Raw genomic sequence first — 21667 nt, 5'->3', positions numbered from 1 at the left:
TGCTGTCGCTGTCCATCAACTGAGGTGATGACATTGTTTGTAAAGCTTTTGAATCCAAGCTAACAAACCCACTTTGATGGTGCTGCGTTAATTGAAACAACACCATTTACGAAGGCTTACACATAAGCAGGTCTTGAATGTTTTGTAGAAAGGTCTGTAGATGAAGTGTGCGTCAAGTGTGAATAGTTACTCCCATCCATACGTAAATTACTCGTCGTTCTAAACTCGGTTTAGAAAAGCTATGTTTGACTGAACTAAATCCATTATATGACATTGTGCTTACTTTCTCAATTATCATAGCCTATTATAGTAATAATTCTTCGCGTGGCATAGTCATAAGCACATGACGTCAAAGGAATATAAGTTCCCTCAGGAAAAATATATCAACTTAATTCAATCGTCACCGACAACTTAATTAATTACACAATGTTTTTATTTTTTTTGTTTATTGCTTATATGTTTCGGTCGTCTGAAATTGAAACATGTCGCATGTAGCATGAATCAATTAACTAGGCCCACATAGTGTATGTCTGAAATTTAACATAGTCCGTTAAATTCAATTATTCTGTTGATAGAACGGCGGAAAGATCTCGCTATGTGTTGAGTTGGAAACGTTCCCGAGAGTTCTATAGTCGGTCTTACCTTGACTAAGATTCAGTATTCAAATCCCAGTGGGCCTATATAATCCTTATGCAAATGATTTGCGTCGTTAGGAGAGAAGGTCCAACTTACGTTGTTTTTCACGTGACTATAGCTGAATTTCTCCTCACTGTTATATTGGGTTATACCATGTCGTTGTCTGGTCGAGATGTTGATTCATTTCGACAAGTATACGTAAAACAATTAGTAGATATTTTTAAAACTTCCAGATAAAGCTTTCTGTCTATATTTGTTTCTACCCATGACTATTTCTATAACGCAAGGTATATAAAAGTAACTTACCTATAGTTACGCTACAGTAAGATTTCAAGCTCAACAATGGCAGATACAAGATTTTGTGTATAAATTTTACTGGAAAGTATCACGAGATAGACTCTGAAATTCATCTCTCAACAGTTTAGGCTAACAACAAAAGGCAGGTATTCAGTGTTATTGGATATAACATACAGCATAGGCTACCCAGCTCATTTCTCATCATGTCAAGGACAACGGGATTTGAAGAGTTTTTGAAAAAGCCATGTAAGACTATTTGTAACAATTTTTGTTTCTGGCAGCTCAAAAAATTTGGTCTTTGAAAGATGAAATAAACTAAAATTAGCTTCATATATGCTCTTTTTCCAACAGCTTGTTTGAAGTCATTTCGTCGCTTTCTTCAAAAAGAGTTCAGTCAGGAAAATCTTGATTTTTGGTTGGCCGTCGAAATGTATAAAAATTGCACCCTCAAGAAGCAGGACAAATTGGGCGTTGTAATATACAAAACTTACATTCACGAGGATGCTCCCAACCAAGTAAGTTGGTTAATCTATGGGTATGCCAAACTGTACGTTAAGATTGAAATTATTTCACAACAGAGCCTTTGCAATCGGCTGTAAAATCAGTGTGCCTTGTTACATATAGGCTTTACGTTGGGATCGTCTTACGATTTAAACGTTATTCTGCATTGCCAGGTAAATCTTGATGCCGATGCTATGAACGAAACTTTACAAAGATTATTGCAGCCTGATGAAACAACGTTCGATGTTGCCCAGAAAAATATTTTTGAACTGATGGAACGAGATCCCTTTCGGCGATACATGGCCGACAAAACGAATTGTATGAAGTCAAATAGTTTTGGGCTGTCTTTTATGGCTGATGTGAAGTGCATAATTATTGTTTTTAGTTATAAGCTCAAACTAAATATCATGGTTGTTTTAGAATCTACAGATAGATACAATAAGAATTTGTATAAAAACTAACTGGCCGAAAAATGATTTGAGTCATTTAAAAATGTTAATATTTTCCTTGAACGACTATTGCTATATTATCGAGCAAATTTTTAGCACTTCTCTTTGTTGTCCAGGTTGTGTGAAAGATAGAAATAAATGAAACTTGTGTGAACTTGACCTTTATATATTGTATTTAACGTCGCATGTTATGAGATGTGCAATAATGCATAATGTATGCAATAGTGTGGTATGCTATACGAGCCCTTGGGATGTAACTTTACGAGAATTCATTTAAATGAACAAAAATGGTGCTTAACAACTGGTATGTGTCGTCTATAATGTCACAAGTTTCGCTTTCAATCAACTTCTCCAAAAATGTGTTTAACGTTTAGGTTTTTGTGGTTGTTATAAGTTACATACTTTGTTTAAGTTAAAATTATGACGCTGTCGCTCTTAACTGCTTTCTAGAAAGTACCATTAGCTATTAATAAACTTACAAGCTAATACGTATTTTGATATGTTAATGGGTAATTGTGTGAGTAATAAAATATATTACAAAGTGACAAAATTGCATGTTTATTGAGTTGTTGGCCGATCTTTACAAGAAAAGCGGTTAACCTAAACGTTAAAACTGCTTAACACGGTACCGGTACATATATGGCGAACTAAAAGTGGTGTAAAAGATGGCTTGTTGGCTTCGTATATGGAGTTGCGATGAAGGCACCGAGTTTTACTCGACCGAAGTTAGTGCAATGAAGGCACTGTTTTAATTTAAACATTCATTGCTTGACTACAGAAGGTGCGTGCTTGCCAGCCTAAAGTTTGCACATATATTCTTTATATCTGAATTTTACTACAGTGCTCAAGAAAAAGTTTGAAATTGTAAAGAAAAAAAAAGCGACAAAACAAACTTAGATGCTAAGTCATTCCAATATTTTTACTTACCGTTACATTGGCCCAAAGTCAAAAGTGGATTTTTGAGCCTAAAAATACACATTTCTTACTTTTTCGTGTCTATTTTTATCCAAGTTTTCCGAGCAACCTGGAAATTTAAAATGTGTGTCAAATGCTAGGGGAATTCCCAGGCTAGAAAACAACACCAACCATGCTGCCCTCTGATTGGTCTAAAAAGTTTTTTTTTTCAAACCTTACGTAAGACTAAGAGCCTAACAAAATCATAGAAATCTTATTTTTTGATCCAAACGCCTGCTGAAAACTTTTGGCATGATGCTTCTACTGTATTTGGTTACATGACTAAACGATGTCATGCCGCATAAAATTTTCCCAATTGGCGTTTTTTTCAATTGACGCATTTCCTTGGAAACAGCTGCACTTACAGTCATTAATCGGGGACTATATGTCAGATATGTTTCATAATAAGCTAAATCGGCCAGGTGGAAGAGTGGTGTGCGTGCTTGATTTGTAAATATAAATGCAAATCGGTTTCAATTCCCAGTTATGCTACTGTTGTAATCTCGAATGAAAAGTTTGCAATGGTAAGCGCAGAAGTGCACCATTCTGGAAAGTATGACAGTTTTCAACTATAGAAATCGTGCTTGCAAAGACACAAACTTTAGCGTGTATTGAAGAGATTTTTTGTTTAGTTACTATGCATATATATATGAAATCGGCTTTCAAGCTTTATGTGATTTATTTATTTTCAATTGTCAGAATTGTGTAAAAACTTTGGCAATCACGTTAATGAGTATCATGTGTATGTCCCACACCTTCCACTAACATATCAGACTATAGTGGGCGAAGTATAAAAAATCCCTGAACTGTATGACATTTATAATTCCATGCATTGTTCTTGTCATTGCACAGATTCCTCTTAAAAATATGTTCCTAAGTGTGGGGCGTGGGCCATTTATACAAATGTAGTGTAGTTTCATAATAAAACTGGCAATGATAATGCAAATAACTAGAAAAAAATCTTACCTATAAGATTCTTTTGCAAAATAAAAAAGTTGCACAGCCATGCTCTTTTCAGAACAATTTGTGCATAAAATCGCTATCTTTTGAGTTTGTTGCACGAGAAATTTCTCTGCCATAAACAACAAACTTTCCAATCTTGAATGTAATACTCTTAAGCAAGGTATCAACGACACTTCTATTTAGTGGTTTGGTTAACAATTCCAAATTTGTTAGAAAAAGCAATTTATCCAACTGAACTCGCACGAAAGGCAAACTCAGTAATCAAGGCTCTCGTAGCGATTAGGAATCATTGCCAAGTTTAAGTCGTACAAAGAATTTTTCCAGTTTGAGGATAAAACCACCTGTTACCATGATATCACCATATAAGTGACATGCATTTAGAAGTTATTATAGTGAGTTTCTGAGACTAGGATTTGTTTTTAGGTAATTTTTGTCTTATTTTGCTTTAGTGCTGTAGGAAAGCTAAGTGCTGCCAAAATGGAAGCAAATGATTGGCTAAAAATGTGGGAGACAAATAATATTCGATTTCATCAAAATTCGGTCCACCCACATTTGGTGAAGCATGAAAAGAACGTGTTTAGTGTAAATAGTCGGATATATCTTCCTCTATGTGGGAAGACCTTGGATATGAACTATTTGAGTGAGAAGGGCCATGATGTTGTTGGATGTGAGTTTTCTGAGATAGCTATACTCGACTTCTTCAAGGAGCATTCTATAGCTTTCACATGCAAAACTGTCAACAGCTCTGGCCATGAGTTTGACATCTATGAAGCCACAGACATAAAGATTACCATTTACAAGGGAGATTTCTTTGCTCTTGGTTCTCAAGTTACTGGTAAATTTGATGGGATATGGGACAGAGGAGGTTTCGTTGCCGTAAATCCATCTCAACATGGTGACTATGCAAAGGTTATCAAAGATGTTTTAAAGCCGAATGGAAAATATCTTCTAAATTCGTGTCGTTTTCCTGATCCGAATTGGAAAGGACCTCCTCATTCAATATCTCAGGAAGATATGGAAAATACATTTGGATCTCACTTCAAGATAACAAATTTGGAGACATTGGAGCCCAATAAAAATTTTCACAACGTTGAAGTCTCAAATTTCTTACTTACTTTTCCATAAACCACTGAAACTTGCACTCTATAAAGTTAATATTAGGTATGTATATCTCTTTGAGTTCTAAAATTATGCATGAGGCTATACCAGAACTCAAAATTTTGACGTTATAAATAGATTTAAGACTTGCAGTTATAGTGTAACAAATGAATTATATATCTCTCATGCTTTCGTTTATTTTCATAATATTTTCCAATACCTTTTTTAACATAATTAATTGTTCAACTATATATATATTAATGTATTTACAAACCTATAATTATGCAAATATTTTCCAACTATATATGTAATGATTTTTGAAATTATTGTTGCAGTAAAACTAAATGCAACGCATTTAATAAGATTTTTTTAGGTCTTGACAAATTGACAGTTTTCGTATAACAGCAGTTTTACCAAATCTCATTGAAATGTCGTTATAGGCAAGATTTATTGTATTTAATAAATATTTTTTAAATTTTTGTATTTGTATAGCATTTGTCTGCATTGAAATGTATTCTGTCTGTAATTTGTCTGGTTTATGTATTTGATTTGTACTATGTATTTGTGTGGATTATAGTGGATAGTTTAATATTTTGCTTGGAATTTATTACATAATTGATAATTTATAATAGATTATAATTGATTATAATCGATATGCTTTGCGCTGAATATGCTTTCAATAACTGTTACCCTTTATTTGATAAATAGGGCAATTTAGTAAAATGCTGCAGCAATCGTTTGTTAACATATATATACTTAATTTTAAATGGATATTTTTTGCACATTCTGCAACAAAACTGACTTCAGTTAGGTAAGTTGTGATACACTGCATGTTTAATGAGATTTCCTATACTGTCCCAGACCAAACTTTAAGGATATCCTATTCTGTTTGCAAAGTAATATTGGTGCTTTGTTGTGACTTAGTGTTACATATACCAATAACTTGTGCAGCACTTCCACCAGTTTTGTCCATGATCTTTGGCATCTCTTAACATTTAAAAAAACTTTATAAAGAACTGCTAACAGTGAAAGACATCTATGTTTATTTTTGATTCTTAAAACCTTATCAGTTCAGTTCTTTATCACTAATAGATTTTAAGCAAGATTTGTAAAAATTCTATATGTAACTGTGTTTATATATATATAGATACTATATATATGTTGGTATTGGATATTGCAACCAATTTTTTTGGCATATATATATATATATATATATATATATATAACTTTTGATTTGACAAAAATGTTGTAAACTTGCTTGTAATAGTTGTAAGTGTTATATATATAACACTTATGTATTTACAGGAATTTTATTTCAAACGTTATAAACATGAGATTACATGACATACGTAGTGGAGATGTTATTGCTTACAATGCTTAACACTTGCTTTGTTTTCTTGCTTGCTATTTTCAAAACTTGAATGGACTTGTTTACCTGATTCGTTTACTGGACTCAGTAAAACATGTAACACTTGAGTGTAGTTTTATTTAAACTATGTACAACATAAAAATCAACAAGGAGAAAGCTTTTCAAACTCACTGCATGGTAATGCGCTAATGCAGTGTTGATACAACTGATGGTCAATTGCTTGCATGGCACAAATGAAATTTTACTGGCAAATTAAATCACAGTAACCCTTTTGGTAGGATACAGTGTTGTAAAGCGAGGTTTGGTGACACTTAATCACGCGACAATTAATCACGCGACGCTTAATCACCGACACATAATCACTAGGACATTTAATCACGCGACATTTTATCACGCGACACATAATCACTAGGACATTTAATCACGCGACATTTAATCACACATTTACAATATTTTTTTAAATTTACAATTTACAGCAATGTTATGCATGGGAAATGTAAGCAACTGCACGAAGATAGACTAAAATCTCGCTTGACAGATAACGGTCAACTGTGTTTTGCACGCGCAGTTTCAGTGCCTTGTACAGCAGTGGGGATCATTGTTTTAATTGCATCAAGGATGCGATCGTACGTTGCTCGCGTTTTATTTTGAACGAGGCAGTAAACTGCTGCAGGAATAAGACCGGGAACAAGTTCAAAATGTACTGTGTACAGTTGAAAGAACAAAGACGGTACAACCTTGAACGTTCCATCAGCTAGCCACAATTTCGCTCTGGCCAAACCGTCTAGCAGATCCCTGCTGCCAAGAAGAATCAGACGATTGTTTCCAGGTCCAGAGTCGTGCAAAATCATGCGCTGGAATGTTTCTGGTATTGTGAAATTAGTATCCATCGGAGACTGTAGAGCGGCCGTACAGTGTGCAGTCAGCATATCGCGACGTTTTCTCTGCAAGGTCCGCTTCAAAGATTGCTTTTTTGGCAGCGCCATGAGTACACCTGGTTCCAAGTCTCTGCTTACAGACCCGATGACGTTGCTTGTACTGGCTGACAGTTCACCCATATTCACCTTCATTTGACTGATAGCCTGTCTTGCCAAAGCCGTGATAGTAAATTGTAAACCGGTCGTGATAGTAAATTGTAATAATTCATTCATTGGCATTGTTCCAGAGTTCCAAAACCGACGCTCTGACACAGTTTCAAGTAGCATTGTATTTTACGGTGTAACGTTTTGATGGTACTTTGGTCAAGAGCTTCGGTGACAATACAGTAGAATAATGTTAGATATTACATAGGTTATGCTTTCGGACAATGTAACAATTAGACTTTATGAAGCTGGTGTTGATTTAAAGAAACATTATAGAGAAACCGGCGCAACGGAGTCAAAACAATTGTCGGGGAGTTCTAAAAGAAAGACCAACGAAGCCTTTGGCAGTCGCATCCAAGTGATTATGTGTCGCGTGATTAAATGTCACGTGATTAAGTATCCAAGTCGCGTGATTAAATGTCCTAGTGATTATGTGTCGCGTGATTAAATGTCCTAGTGATTGTGTGTCGCGTGATTAAATGTCCTAGTGATTATGTGTCGGTGATTAAGCGTCGCGTGATTAAGTGTCGCGTGATTAAGTGTCGCGTGATTAAGTGTCGGTACACCGTAAAGCGAGTACCACTGCAGTGTACCATCTTTACATGGACAATTGCTTGATTTGCAATCACTTGTTTCTGATGCTTTGATTGTTAGTATAAGGTCATGTAATGACTGTGCACCAGTGTTGGAGCCAGGATTTGATGCTTGGGTAGAGAGTTACGTCATCGCTGGCTAATTACAGGGAATTCCCATTTTTGCAACCAAGCAATTAAAAAAGCATACGTTCAATTTTTCGAGGCCTTTTATTGTCCATGCATTATTACGTACCCTTTTTACATTTATAACGCCTTTAAGCGAGTTTATCTCGCTTTGGTAACATGCTTATCTCTGGCTTGGAAAAGCAAAAAAGGAAAGCGACTTTGCGCGTCTGCCTGACGTCAACGTGCCTTACATCAGCTCGACTCGTATAAATGACATTGGATAACATGTTCAGAAGCAGGTGTCTGAGAAGGTATTTTACTACAATATCACAAAATATAGATAACTTAATTGCTTTCTAAAGAGATAGAAAGAGATTGGGTACTCATGCATAGGCTTAAATACCAACTTACAGTAGCATCTCAAAATTTTTTAAATAGGTTATCAAAGCCTTGGTATTGTTATTGCATCACGGCTACTCATTTGTGCGCAACTTGTAAACATCTAGTCGATTCATCTATTCATACAATGAAGTCCATTGAACCATACCAATATTTCATCTTGTGGGCGGCGTAAGCCAGATGGCAGTGACCAGTGACAAAATTTAAAAGTACTCAAGCAACATTTAAACTGATTATAATATAGTGGTGATGTATTTCATGCATATGAAGAAGAGAAGAATCTCAATGTTAGCTTAATGCTTCATATCATATCGGAATTTACATCTATCATTCAAGAAGCTTTTCCTGCTGTTTAAGTATATTCTAATGCTACGCTTTAAATAACCACCTGTACATAAACATCATAATAAGAAATCTTAAGAATTATATAAAAGAGGTTTCATGCTTCCTTAATCAGGTTTTTTCTGTTCTCGGAAATCATGATTATTTGCCAAAGAATGAAATGCCTTCAACTCCAAATGACATTGTTGCCAGCATTGGCCTTATATGGAGAGCTTGATTGAAAAGACAGTCAATATACCACATTCTTAGTGCACCTCAAAAGATCATAAACAAACTTACTTGGAGTCATTCCAAGGGCCAGAATCAATAGAAGGATAGTTATAAAAAGATGGACACATTTTATTTGTATCTACTTCATTTGGGAGTAGTATATAATAAATATTGTTGCGAAAATCACTGACGTGCCAAAAACTACCACTTTGAACGTTACAAGTTGATACAGCAAGACTTAAAATAATGAACACTTAACATTTTACAAGGCTTTTCATTGTTGATCCACCAGTACCGATTCTGTGTTATATAAATGGCAATGCTAATTTTTTTCCTTTTAAAAAGTATCTCATCAGTCGTCAGCAATAAATAAGAAGACTCCCTACATTAATTCTTATCTGGGAATAATCCAAATTATTTAATAAATTTCTAATCATACAATCGCAGTAATTTCTTGCACTTTTGCACTTTCTTCCACTCCTTAAAGTATTTTAAACTACTGGAATCATTGCTAAATGATAAATTTTGTAGTGAAACTTATTGTAGAGTGGAGTAACTCTGGCATAGGTATGCACTATACAGTATGTATGCCCCTCTTCATTTTACTTATGCAAAGACCCATGCAATGACTTTACAGGTGATGTTGATTACATTTTTTGGCCTCGGGAAGTTTAACTTGAATACTTATTTCGATAAACGCACAAAGCAAATTTGTTTAAACACATGTCAAACTGGCTAAGCAATAAAGAAAATCATTACGGCTATTTAAGATAATGCTATAAAAGAGTTATTGTCATTGGCACTCATCAGGGTGAATTTAAAAAGAGTGCCACCAGCCATTCGCTGCTTATGGTGGAATTTCATCAATGAAGAACAGGCAACTGGAATTTCAATCAAACTGTTTTTAAAAATTAAAAATTGTTTTTCATGAGATGTATACTGCTGTTGATTGGGTTCTTTTGAACCTCTGACATCGCCTACTTAAAAGCTTAACTATATATATTTACTGCTCCTAACTGGTTACTCAAACAGAAATCACAATGTACTTTTAACCATTAATTAAACATGATCTGAAAACAAATTTTATTATATATATTACGTAAAAGTTAGTATAAAGTTATAAAGTTGTTTACCAAATCTTGAGAATGTTTTTTGTCGTACTTTTCCCAAAGAAATTGTTTTCGAATAGGCACACACTTGTAATTTTTAGTCAGGACTTAAAATGTAACATTCAAATTGAAATACTAGATTAAAGTTAAGTCTTAACTATAAAACATACTAATTAGAAATTTGCTAAATTGAAAAAGAATCAAATTTGTGAGAATACAATTTATAACATTTTTGCAAACATAAATCTGTTAACTTTGCTCAGTTTAGAAAATCAAAGTGCTTAATGAGCAAGAAAATCAAGCTTTAATTTTTTTAGCTTGCTGGTGAACAAAAGAAATCAACTCATTTTTGCTTAAATGAAATAATTAAAAGTTGTTATAATTATTCCAATGTTTTTACCGTTGACCATACCACCAAAAGCTTCATGATAATAACAAAAATCATCCATGTTTGTGCATTATATTTGGGTTGGTGTTGGCTAACTTGGCTTAGTAGACGAGCAGGTAAAGCGGTGGGCTTGCTTTGAATTATTCCAACATTAGATACCATTTGAATACCCTTGTGGCCGTCTGCAATTGTTGCAAGATGATGATACCTGAAAAGACGTATATCTGACTCCATATATCATTGAAGGCTGCGTGTACATTTCACTTTCACTTGCTCAGCAGCAGCACAGCCAACAGGTAAAAATTGATATCACCTCATTAGCAAATCTAAACAATGTAAACTTAATCAAACTAACAGTCATAATGTAATAAATACCATGTGGTTAAAAGTGCAAATGTTTATAAAGGAAAGTAACCAATGAAAAAATTTAAATACAACAAAAAAAGTTAAAAGTAAGATTGTCCAATGGAGTGGCTCAACCATCACATACTTAAGCAAGGCATTAACAGCTATAACTCCTGTTCAGTGGTTCTTACAAACAATTTCAGATTCACGCAAGACAACATAAAAATTAAAAACCAACAACAGTAAGAAAATGCACAGATGCTAACGCAATATAAAATCATCCACAAGCTATACAAAGACTTACCTCAGTTGGATGAAGGATGAAGACTCCAATATTACTTAACTACTATTTAACACACGTAATGCTAGTTTAATTTGTATGACACTGTTTTTCTTTTAGGTAATAAATCAGATATTTTTGTGATGAAATTTTTGCTTTGCATTCTTATTTATTGTTAGTCATTTTATAAAATGGGAGGTCGTGGATTTTTAAAAGTACAGTCTGATGATGGTTGGGGTGAAAGAGGTGGATACATGAATGCAAAATTACAAAAATTGGAGGAACAATTTACAAAACAAAGTGAACGCCTTGGAAAGCTCTCATCAATATTTGAAGGGGTTGCAATACACGTTGATGGATACACAAGTCCAACAGCGGATCAGTTGAAAGCATTAATGGCGCAACATGGTGGAAGATACCATGCTTACTACTCGAGGTGTGCCATCCATTGACAATGGAAAATTTTGTTATCATGCTAAAGTATACTTCTATCGTATCCGACTATACATATGTAAAATATTGAAATCTATACTAGTAGGGTGTTATATTATTATTTTTTAACTTTGATTGCATGCAACTTTCAGTACAGGTACCACCCACATAATTGCAACGAATTTGCCCCGTGCAAAAACTAAAGATTTAAGGCCAAATCAGAAGATAGTTCGACCTGAATGGGTTGTTGATTGTATAAAGGAAGGAAAACAACTGCCAATTCAACCATATATTGTTGCTGCAAGGGGTGTCAGCCGCATGCAAACTACTTTAACTGGAATGTCTAATAACAGCATATTTGGTACAAACTACCAGTAATTATTTTTTAGTGGAAATATTAATAGATTTACTTCTTTTATAAACTTTTGAGAAATATGCCGATATAAGTTTTAGCAATGTAAATAATTAATGATAGCTTGAATAAAAATATTTTCTTAGAAAGTTTAAATTCTTTGTATTGTTACTTATAAAATTACAATCTTCATGAATTTATTTCAGTTAAAGAAAGCAGACTGATTTCAACTGATCGCAGCATGTCAGAAACACAAACTTTCCCCGATGACGGTAATTCCTCAACTCGTGAAACTCCACCTCCATATGCTCCTTCAACTTCAAAGAAAATGGAAACTATGTCATCTTCAAGGTTCTAGCGGTCTTTAGATTATCTGAAAAGGCACTGCAATAAATTTTTGTATTTAGTTATATTTGACAGTGCTACCGATACTAAACCTGTACATTTTGTGCCATTTTGAAGACTATTTTTACGTAAGAATAAGATATATTTTTAAATCTTGTAATTTGTTCTTGACCACCTATGTCTTACCTATTCTGATATGGTAATAATCCCACTCCCCAGGAGAATATCTCACAAAAATTAAACTTAGTCAATATTTGAAATTTAGCTTGGGTAATTTTGAGAGTTTGTGCTCATTTTGGGAATAGTATTAAACAAAATTGGAATAATTGTGTGGTTGGAACTTGGAATTATGATTGCATGGCGTTCAGTTTAAGGTGGAGACAAAACATTACTCTAGTATTAACTGATGTTGTGTGTATAGCTTTTTGAAAATATAAATAGCAGTGTTGTTGTTCTTCAGGACAATTGTGTCAACTACTGATTCCACTTTCTTATCCGACTTTTATTCTCATTCTCGTCTACATTTTCTTTCCACTTGGAGGACTGAATTAGCTGATTACGTGAGGTAAAGCTGTCATTCACCAAATAAAAGCTGTTTCGGGTTTTAGTGATGTTGGCTTGTTAGATAAATGTGTGAACTGGATTTCAACATCATTCACTCTAAGTCTGTTTATAGGTCTTTATCAAATGAAAATGCTAACCTCGCAGGCTTTAATGAATTGAGGAAAATTGCTACAACAACTCCAGGTTTTGACCCATATCCTTAGCATGGCCAGATTGATGTGTTGCCTTGTATGAATATATTTTTATTTTGTAGGACCCGGTTGTTCAACAACAAGAGGAAAATACATCGTGCACATTGATATGGATTGTTTCTTTGTCTCTGTTGGCTTGCTCTCAAGACCTCATTTAGCTGGATTGCCTGTGGCTGTCACTCATCATTCGGCAAATGCTCCAGCCACTTTTCAACAACGTCCTGGTACTGATCCAGAATTTGAAATGAACTACTATCACCAGAAACTTGACAAGAAAAAGAGAGAGACGGAGTGTCAAGAAAAGCTAGTAAGCGTTCGCTACTTCGTTCAAAATTAATGAAAATGTGCCCATAATGTGCTCAAGATAATGTTTTCAAATTATTTACATCATTGTTGGCCCGTTATTTCTACCGTATCAATTTCCAAGTGTATTTATGTCATTACTATCTTCCAACATAATACACACTAAATCCAATTGTTTGTTTTGCTTTTTGTGACCAGCCAAAGGATACTGGCAGTAAGACAGCAGCCAACACTGTCTCCTCATACTCAGAAATTGCATCTTGCAATTATGAAGCAAGGAGGGTAGGTCTGAAAAACGGAATGTTTTACGGGAAAGCTATTGAACTATGTCCTGACCTCGTGTAAGAACTCAAAGTACACTAATATAAAATTTATTTATGTTAACATAAATACATCAGGTTTTAGTGCGTTAAATATACCATAATGAAGGTATTTACTTAGTACTTAGATATCTTATTCTGTAATGTGTTTTTCACTGTCAAATTTTATTTTTGCATTTACTGTGTAAAGATTTTTCTCCAGTAAAATACTTGGATAAACATGTTTTTATTATTGTTTTACGTTTTCTTTATATTCAGAGCAATTCCTTATGATTTTGGCGCGTATCGGCAAGCATCACAGAAACTATATACTGTTTTAACTTCTTACACAAAGTCAATAGAAGCTGTTAGTTGTGATGAAGCTTTATTAGATATCACTCATCTGGTGGCAGATACTGGCCTGTCTCCATCAACAATTGTTCAGCATATTCGGCAGAAAATTAAGGATGAGACTGGATGCAATGCATCAGCTGGTAATACCTTGAGTATTATTAGGTAACTCTAATGGTAAATTCTTTTGCCATTTCTTACTATACACCTGATGAAGCAAGCTAATGCTTGCGAAAGCCCGTGTAGCAGAATTAAAATTTAAAATAAAAGTTAACCCTATAGAGTGCCACCTTATATTCTGTTTTTATATTTTACTATATACTGGGTTAGCACAGTTCAGCCACCATCAGTAAATTCTTTGCAATTTGTTTTCAGTAACAGCTGCGTTTATTAAAACCTAAAAGAAAATTGTCACTTTGAATGCTGCTACAAGTCGTGCAATAATAATAATAGTTAAGATTTGATTAACTTGAGTCTATACAGCTGAAAAGTCACCATTGACAATTTGTTTGCAATGGGCTAGGACATGTTTATCTTTAATAGTTTCATGAATATCACATCGGTAGTCAATTGTAATTTGCAGGTATTGCTCCCAGTATCAGCATTGCAAGGATGGCTACCAGGGTTGGTAAGCCAAATGGCCTACATGAAGTTAAATCCAATCAAGTCGATTTTTTTATTCATGACCAGAAAGTTAAAGATCTTCCTGGTGTTGGAAGGTCCACAGGTATGCTGCTAGGATGGATGTTTCGCCATTTTTAAGATTTGTTAGGTCTGCTGACATTTTATGAAGGCCGTTTATTAAACTTCGTTTTAATAATAACTTATTTCAGCATCACGCTTGCAAGAACTTGGTGTGAAAACGTGTGGAGATTTAAAATTGATTTCGTTGTCAATTCTTAAGAAAGAATTTGGTGTAAAGAATGGACAAAAGTTGTATGATTTGTGCCGAGGTGTGGACAAAAGAGAGGTGAAAAGAGATACATAAATATTGTAGTTTTTCTACGATCAAATTACCGTATATGATGTGGTATGTGATATTTTTTGCAATGACATTGGTGTAGCCTTTAAAAGCAGATGTGAGATGATACCTATACCATGGGCTGTAGCAAGCGAAGTATTCAAAAGTTTCTAATTTTCGCTTATTTATTACATATAATTATAGCATTTCTTTATCTTTAATAAATTTATGTTGTAGGTTTGTCAGTCTAAGGAAAGAAAGTCAGTTTCGGCAGACGTTAATTACGGAATTAGATTGACTACTGAAGAGGAAATGAAAACCTTTCTCGGCAATCTTGCCAAAGAGGTTCTTATAATCGCATAGCTTTTACAGTTTGTTTGTTATATTTTGAATGTTTCTTCAGTAAAAAATGTTTTACCTAATCAAATCTGAAATTATAATTTTTTTAACGTTATTAATGTGGTTGTTATGAGTGATAACTGTACAATCAGGTTAGTGATCGTTTGAAGAAAGCTCAGATGGTTGGCAAGAAAGTCACCTTAAAAATAATGGTTCGTCTTCCCAATGCACCAGTTGAAACGGCTAAGTATGGTGGGCATGGTGTATGTCAGAGTCTGTCCAAATGTAAAAGTCTCGACTTCTTTACTGATGATTGTGATGTCATAAAGAGAGAAGCGATCATTCTCATGAAAAGCCTCCAGGTATCTGTTAAAATAATATGAAAAATGTGATTTCATTATGAGGCTAACTGAGTCTAATTTTTTCACATGAAGACCAACATACCCGATTTGCGTGGGATTGGAATTCAGTTAACACAACTTCAGTCTGCAGCTGCCAAAATTGATGTTCATAAATCCGCCATCGGCAAGTTTATGAAACCCAAGTAAGCGGAAGAGGATATTGTTAGATTAATTAAATTGTTATTTTCTTAGATACTGGATTTATTTGTTTTATTATTGTGTTTAGAGAAGAGGACAGCAAAACCAAACTTGTTAAAGCTGAAGATTGCATCATCATAGATTCAGACGGTATGACGCAGTTGCCTTGAAATGAGAGCATTCTTATTAATCTTGTAAAATCTCCTGTTAAAACACATTTGCGAACGTACCGTTGTGGTTACCACTGAGCTTCGTAGGAGCATTGAGTATAGATAAGACACTAAGAGTAAAAAAAACTTATAAAACTGTGATAGTGCACACCATAGTTCATTTACTTGATATTATGTCAAACTTTTCTAGATGAAGTTCCCAACGTGAACAACTGCGAGAGCAACCAAGGACTAGACAGTAGCGTCCAAACTAATGTATTATCTCTGAATAAACGTACCGAAAATGTCAGTTAATAGTTTGTCATAACTAACGTCATACAGCAATGTATACGTGTTGTTTATGTTCTCCAACTTTACGTGCAGAAAGGCATCAGCACAAGTTTTCTCGATGCTTTACCAGACGACATCCGCCAAGAGGTTGAAAAAGATATAAAAGGTCAGCAGTTGGCGCTACAGGGCACCAGGGTACGTATGCAACCTTCCTTACATATCATAACCTTACGTAAAGTTCATGATACAATGACTTGGTAATGCGTTTGCATTTCTTTTTATTGCAAGACGTCTTCACTAAACAATATTTTTATCAAAGCGGACAATGTTGTTTGTAGTTTGTGTGCACAAAGTAATTTTAAGGTAAGAATATTTTGCCATTTTAGGTCCCAGAAGACGTTATTAATGTCGAGACGTCAAACGATGTCGTCGGTAAATCTTCGAAATCAAAATCCGGTCGTACCTCAGGCAATGTTGCTAGAACAATGGGGAACCAGTCCAAAAATGTAGCAGCACACAAAAAGTCCCCCTCCAAACGTAAGCGCCCTACGAAAACATTAAAGGGGAGCCCGAACAAGCTCATAACAGAAATGTTTTCCGTTATCAAAAAGCCCCCTGGGAAGTTCTCGGATAACCTGGGTCCAATGACATCATCACCTATTCCTGCACACACTGAAGCAAAAAGAAGGTCTAATTCCCGGGTCGTTCTGGAAGAAAAGTTTCAGGAACTCGATTCTGGTGAGATTGTAATCACACAGCTGCATATGTTGCGTTAGTTATTTCTGTATCGATTATATACACTGATGATAGCTGGTCTAAAAGCATAACCCGTGCAATGTGCATTTAAGCTTCCCCAGAACCTCCAACGGCTACTGATGTCGCTGCACGATCTCCGCCATCGCTGGGTGGAGCCACCACGGTCAAAGAGTCACGTGACATTATTCGAAAATGGACTGAAGCTCACGGCGAATCTCCGCCGCTTGAGTCCGATATATTGGATGTTGCTGGGTGAGTTGGAAGTGTGCTGGGGTGTTTTGACGTTAACCCACAACTATTCTTGGTGTTATACTCGGTTTATGATGTGTTGTAATCTACACGTACAAGCGTGTAACATACATTAAAGATATGTCAAAACATTTAATGGTTCATTGAATCTTTGTTAAGTGTCGTTTTGATTCAGGTATCTCCGTCGTTTGGTTACGGAGTCTCGTGACTTAGAAGGAGTTCACTTGCTCGTGCGTACATTACGTCGTTCCATTATAAACGTCATGGAAAACTGTGATATCATGGGAACTTTTATTGAAAATGACGGTGTTGTGACGTCATGGATTAGCGCCTACGAGCAGATAACTTCTAGTTTGCAGGATGTTGTAAAAGCAAACTACACTGGTGTTGCTTTAGACATAGAAGACATCGCTTAATTTTTTTGTAGTTGTTGTATCCGCTGACCTTGTGCAATAAAGTCGTTGTTTTAATTTATTTTTTTTCTATTTTATTGCATCAAACCTCGGAGAAAACGATGCGATGGTGTTGTCAGGAAAGGTTTTCTTGTTTTACTTATTTGTGGAATCCAAAAAAAGCATAATTGTTTTCAACAGCATGGTAAAAACAGTGGGCAACAGCAAATTGCGCAATAGCAGCTTCCATTGACAAGCTATTTGTTGGCAAACTGTGATTGCGGTATTGTATTAAAGGCTTCAGAAACACACAGGAAAGACCATTTTACTATAAGGTTTTTACAGTTGTGTCAAATGTTCATTGTAAATGGCAACACATATAGAAAGTTAAATGGCACCACTCTCGCACTTCTGCTGCCATTCATGTTTGCGATTTGTTTCTGGTTGCTCGCCGCTTAATGTTTCCGCCATTTGCGTATGGCAATTGTTCAAAAACAAAGCCTGGAAATAATTAACCAAGGGTAATACAAGTAGTTTACTCGCGCGGGTTTTTCTAAGAAACCAGGCAACAATTTTACGGCACTTTGCATTATTCCAGGCTAATTGAACTTCATAAACAATAGGCAATATACACAAAAAGCTTATCGATGTCACGTTCTTTCACTATGTACAAACACACTAACGTGCAGCTTACGGTTGACCGAAGCCAACCTTTTTATTACAAACACCATTCAGAAAGAGTGTGCACAAAATGTTTATGTACGATAACCTTAAAACTGGCAGTAAACTGTTTTTGCCATGACTCAGCTACGGCTTGCAAGCAGTTAGAAGTATTCCGGGTCGCTTGTTTCCGATTCATGCCTCCATCTTGTTCGAGAAAGTTCTTCGCGCCTGTAGCGTTTCGGCGGCTGGACCAAACTTTCTCCACTGCGCCGTTTTAGCTTCGTCAAACTCGAACCGATTCTGCGAGTCCAGTGAACAATATCCCTCGCACACCTCAAAAATTTACGTTGTACAACCAGTTGCTCCTTTGTGATTTGCAAGATCGACTCCTGGTACGGGGTCATCTGCGATGCACCTTTGCATCTTCGATCATTATCAATCTGATCATTGCTGTTAGCGCAACAACACGATCGCTGTTGAAACGGACTTGCAACTTTTTTAGCTCTGACAGTTTCGGTGGGTTGAATACAAGGACTATCAGCTTGATTTTGCTGTTGATTTAACGAACTTGGAACATCAGGCTGAAAGCAAAACTCAATATCATTAATTGTGTTTGTGATATCCCTTTCCGATTTAACACTGCCATCGGAAGTGGAAAATGGTGATGTTGCAGCCGATGAAGACATCGTGATTGATTCGTCAGAATGATTGGAAATTTCAGTTTCATTTGCAACGCTGTCGTTAGATGGAAAGCTGTTAATGTCATCAGCAAAAAGATCGTCGCCGTTTATGATGCTCCCTTCTCCAAACTTACCGTTGGCTTTACCACTTTCATGCATTTTCTCTTCTGCAATAAAAGATATTGTGCTTACTTCATGTTATATATCGAAACAGTGACTAGGCCTCTGTTTCCTTGAGAATACTGCTCTCTAATTTGTTATAGAATATCAGAAAATTACCCTTCTTTTGACAGCTGCGAGCAAAATAAGACAAATCTTTCCATTTTTTTCGTACTTGACTCCAGTGCCGACTTTTTCCCGCTTTGGTGTTGATCATGGCAGCACAGAGTTCCCAGTGTTTTTTCTTTATAGCATTGATACCTTTTTTTCCACCTACTTGACCAATCCCAAAAAGTTGGGCTTTATTTTCGCGCACGAAGTCGCAAAGTATTTGAATTTCTAAAAATGAAACGCCATATATTTATAGAGTCCTATCAGACTTGTTATTTTATTTTAACCAAAATTACTACTAACTAGTATTTAAGTTGTATACGTTTGCAGTAGCTTGTAAGTTTACTAGAAAATTTACTAGTAGTAGTAATAAACAAATAAAATAATAAGTCGTAGGCTTAACCGTACGTTAAGCAATCTTTAGCCCTTACCCGATGTGCTCCAGTTTGGACTTCTTCTAATGCCAAAAGAAGAGACTCTTCTTTCTTTTTCTATCTCACTACGTTTGGTGATGGCAGTTTCTGCGCTTCCCAAATCTTCGCTAGTTATTTCTCGTATATTTTGCGCTGTTGTTGCCATCGCTGGAATTGCATCATACGAATGACGTTTTAATTGCTTTTAAATGGTCCAACAAATGGCCATTGTAAGATTACTGTGTTAAACTTGCGACTGTGCAGCAGACCTACATTTGCTATTGCAAGAACTCCCTCTTAATATATATAGCCCTTGATTGTTATTTAGAAAAAAGCTGCGATGGCTTATTTGTCGGTTGGTGGCCTGTTTCCCGACTTTGGTATTCTACGTTGCAAGTTGGAGAAATGACACATATTGAAAGTAGGCCTACTAATCGCCAAAACAGATATGGGCACTCGTCTTAAAAATGCTTTGCTTTTATACCATTTTTTTGCAACAATATTTTCTGTTTGACTGAAATATCGTTTGTTTTTAACATTTTGTTTGCGCAGGGAATTTAAGGAATTTTTGTGAGACCATTTATATTTTCGTCACACTGATACTGGATAATATATCTTCAACAAACAACTGCTCAACGACTCAGAACTTATGAGTCATAGGTAAACATCATTTTACTTGAGTGTCACATTTTGACATCGAGTTACATGAAACCGATAGAGAACGACAAAAAGGGGTAAGTGCTTTATAATGCAAACAACAGAATCATGTTTTCGTTTGCGCCTTCATTTTATCCAGCCCAAAACCAAGAAACAAAAGAAAAATAAACAAAAAAGTAGAACTGTGTGCTTGCATTAAACCTGTTTAAGGAAACAGTTTTCACTTACAAGCTATGATACGATTCATATGGGGTTAGCGTAAGTTTGACGAAACCATTGCTTAAAATTTTTCAAGTATGATGTCAGGGAGAAACGTTTGGATTTGAAGTGGTAACTTTGGAAAAATTACACTGCATAGGATAATATTTAACGACCGTGTGTTTCATAATCATAAGTATAGTTTTTATATAATAATTCATTTTTAACAAGAGGTTCGATAGGCTAAGCCCGATTGGATCCACCGCGAGGTTTAAAATCTTTAATACCAAACCTATTCGGCATGACCGTCGACAAATCAAATTGCCCTCTATTAGGCAGGATTTTATGCGATTTTACGCCCCAGTTACAAGGAGTTTCACATTATAAAGCAAAAATAAAAAACAGAAGAATGTTTTGTCTTTTTGGTAAGTTATAGAAAAGAATGCAATGCGGTATTTACTTCAACGATCATAACTTGGCAAAAGCAATGATTCTTAACCTGTGGAGTAAAGTTCGTAATTTCCGGTTCAATTCTTAACCTGGTTGTGCTCTTAATCCAATAACCGGCGTAAAGTTGGTTACCGGTTTTCTGTTTACTCAAAGTTACTTATTCGTCACCGATAACAAACTTCGTCCATGAATAAGTAACAAGGTAGGGTGTAATCGAGTTAATATACAAATAAGTATAGGCTAAAGGAGGAGTAGAAACCATACAACCGGTTTGGATTCATGAATTCGTTTGAAGCCGATAAAAGGAATATAGTGACATGGTGTTTTAAAATATTTGTGCTGTAAGTCAATGTGTCAAATAGTGGTTGGGTTTAAACGAGTACGCTCGGTAAAACACAACGGTTGAGTTGACTCGTCGACGCCTGAACAATGCATGCTCCTGTTCAATGGTCCTGGTGAACAGTTCTCAATTCGGCCAATGCAATACAAAGTATTAAACAACAATTCGAAAATGTGTAAAATTAATCGAAACATTCATAAAATAAAACTTGGTAAACGGGGCTCTAGCGATAATTAAAGGATAAAGATTGTGACATAATATAATTTACCATACCAACCACAAACGTATAAAAGTAAGTGCGAAGCTGATTCAGTTTCAAATGGAATTTTGATCATGTTGTAAGGTGAATGAGTAAGCGTT

At 35.4% G+C, this 21667-nt stretch overlaps 4 protein-coding genes across 7 annotated transcripts; 3 read left to right on the top strand and 1 right to left on the bottom strand.

The window, feature by feature from the left end:
• Nucleotides 1-544: 544 nt before the first annotated feature.
• On the top strand, nucleotides 545-2387 carry LOC143468272 (regulator of G-protein signaling 4-like). The gene is made up of 3 exons (XM_076965377.1): nucleotides 545-1179; nucleotides 1285-1448; nucleotides 1608-2387. The coding sequence occupies exons 1-3, from the start codon at nucleotides 1137-1139 to the stop codon at nucleotides 1893-1895; spliced, it is 495 nt and encodes a 164-aa protein (XP_076821492.1). The 5' UTR covers nucleotides 545-1136; the 3' UTR covers nucleotides 1896-2387.
• Nucleotides 2388-4206: 1819 nt separating this feature from the next.
• On the top strand, nucleotides 4207-5606 carry LOC143468271 (putative thiopurine S-methyltransferase). Its single transcript, XM_076965376.1, has 2 exons — nucleotides 4207-4961; nucleotides 5272-5606. Exon 1 carries the CDS (start codon nucleotides 4278-4280, stop codon nucleotides 4923-4925), a length of 648 nt encoding a protein of 215 aa, XP_076821491.1. The 5' UTR covers nucleotides 4207-4277; the 3' UTR covers nucleotides 4926-4961; nucleotides 5272-5606.
• An 819-nt stretch (nucleotides 5607-6425) lies between these two features.
• Nucleotides 6426-17718, top strand: LOC143468269 (DNA repair protein REV1-like). Of its 4 annotated transcripts, none has more exons than XR_013118982.1 (20): nucleotides 6426-6566; nucleotides 7927-11559; nucleotides 11708-11916; nucleotides 12114-12258; nucleotides 12713-12817; nucleotides 12929-12999; nucleotides 13070-13314; nucleotides 13509-13651; nucleotides 13889-14103; nucleotides 14544-14687; nucleotides 14794-14930; nucleotides 15159-15266; nucleotides 15413-15622; nucleotides 15695-15804; nucleotides 15888-15949; nucleotides 16160-16254; nucleotides 16333-16434; nucleotides 16626-16776; nucleotides 16851-16977; nucleotides 17088-17228. XR_013118982.1 is itself a non-coding variant. In XM_076965373.1 (20 exons), the coding sequence occupies exons 2-20, from the start codon at nucleotides 11315-11317 to the stop codon at nucleotides 17658-17660; spliced, it is 3069 nt and encodes a 1022-aa protein (XP_076821488.1). In that variant the 5' UTR covers nucleotides 6426-6566; nucleotides 7927-11314; the 3' UTR covers nucleotides 17661-17718. The 4 variants fall into 4 exon arrangements, 3 of the variants coding, with proteins under 3 accessions (XP_076821488.1, XP_076821487.1, XP_076821489.1); XM_076965373.1 differs by adding an exon at nucleotides 17420-17718 and having other exon boundaries at nucleotides 16160-16224; nucleotides 16626-16977; nucleotides 17088-17247; XM_076965372.1 differs by adding an exon at nucleotides 17420-17718 and having other exon boundaries at nucleotides 16626-16977; nucleotides 17088-17247.
• A 121-nt stretch (nucleotides 17719-17839) lies between these two features.
• LOC143468270 (uncharacterized) lies at nucleotides 17840-19969 on the bottom strand. The gene is made up of 3 exons (XM_076965375.1): nucleotides 19681-19969; nucleotides 19259-19477; nucleotides 17840-19146 (listed from the first exon to the last, which is right to left on the bottom strand). Exons 1-3 carry the CDS (start codon nucleotides 19826-19828, stop codon nucleotides 18461-18463), a joined length of 1053 nt encoding a protein of 350 aa, XP_076821490.1. The 5' UTR covers nucleotides 19829-19969; the 3' UTR covers nucleotides 17840-18460.
• Between the last annotated feature and the right edge of the window lie 1698 nt (nucleotides 19970-21667).

The sequence above is a fragment of the Clavelina lepadiformis genome, chromosome 8 (genome assembly GCF_947623445.1).
Source record: "Clavelina lepadiformis chromosome 8, kaClaLepa1.1, whole genome shotgun sequence".
Classification (NCBI taxonomy): domain Eukaryota; kingdom Metazoa; phylum Chordata; class Ascidiacea; order Aplousobranchia; family Clavelinidae; genus Clavelina; species Clavelina lepadiformis.
This window is presented reverse-complemented; position numbering and strand designations above follow the sequence as displayed.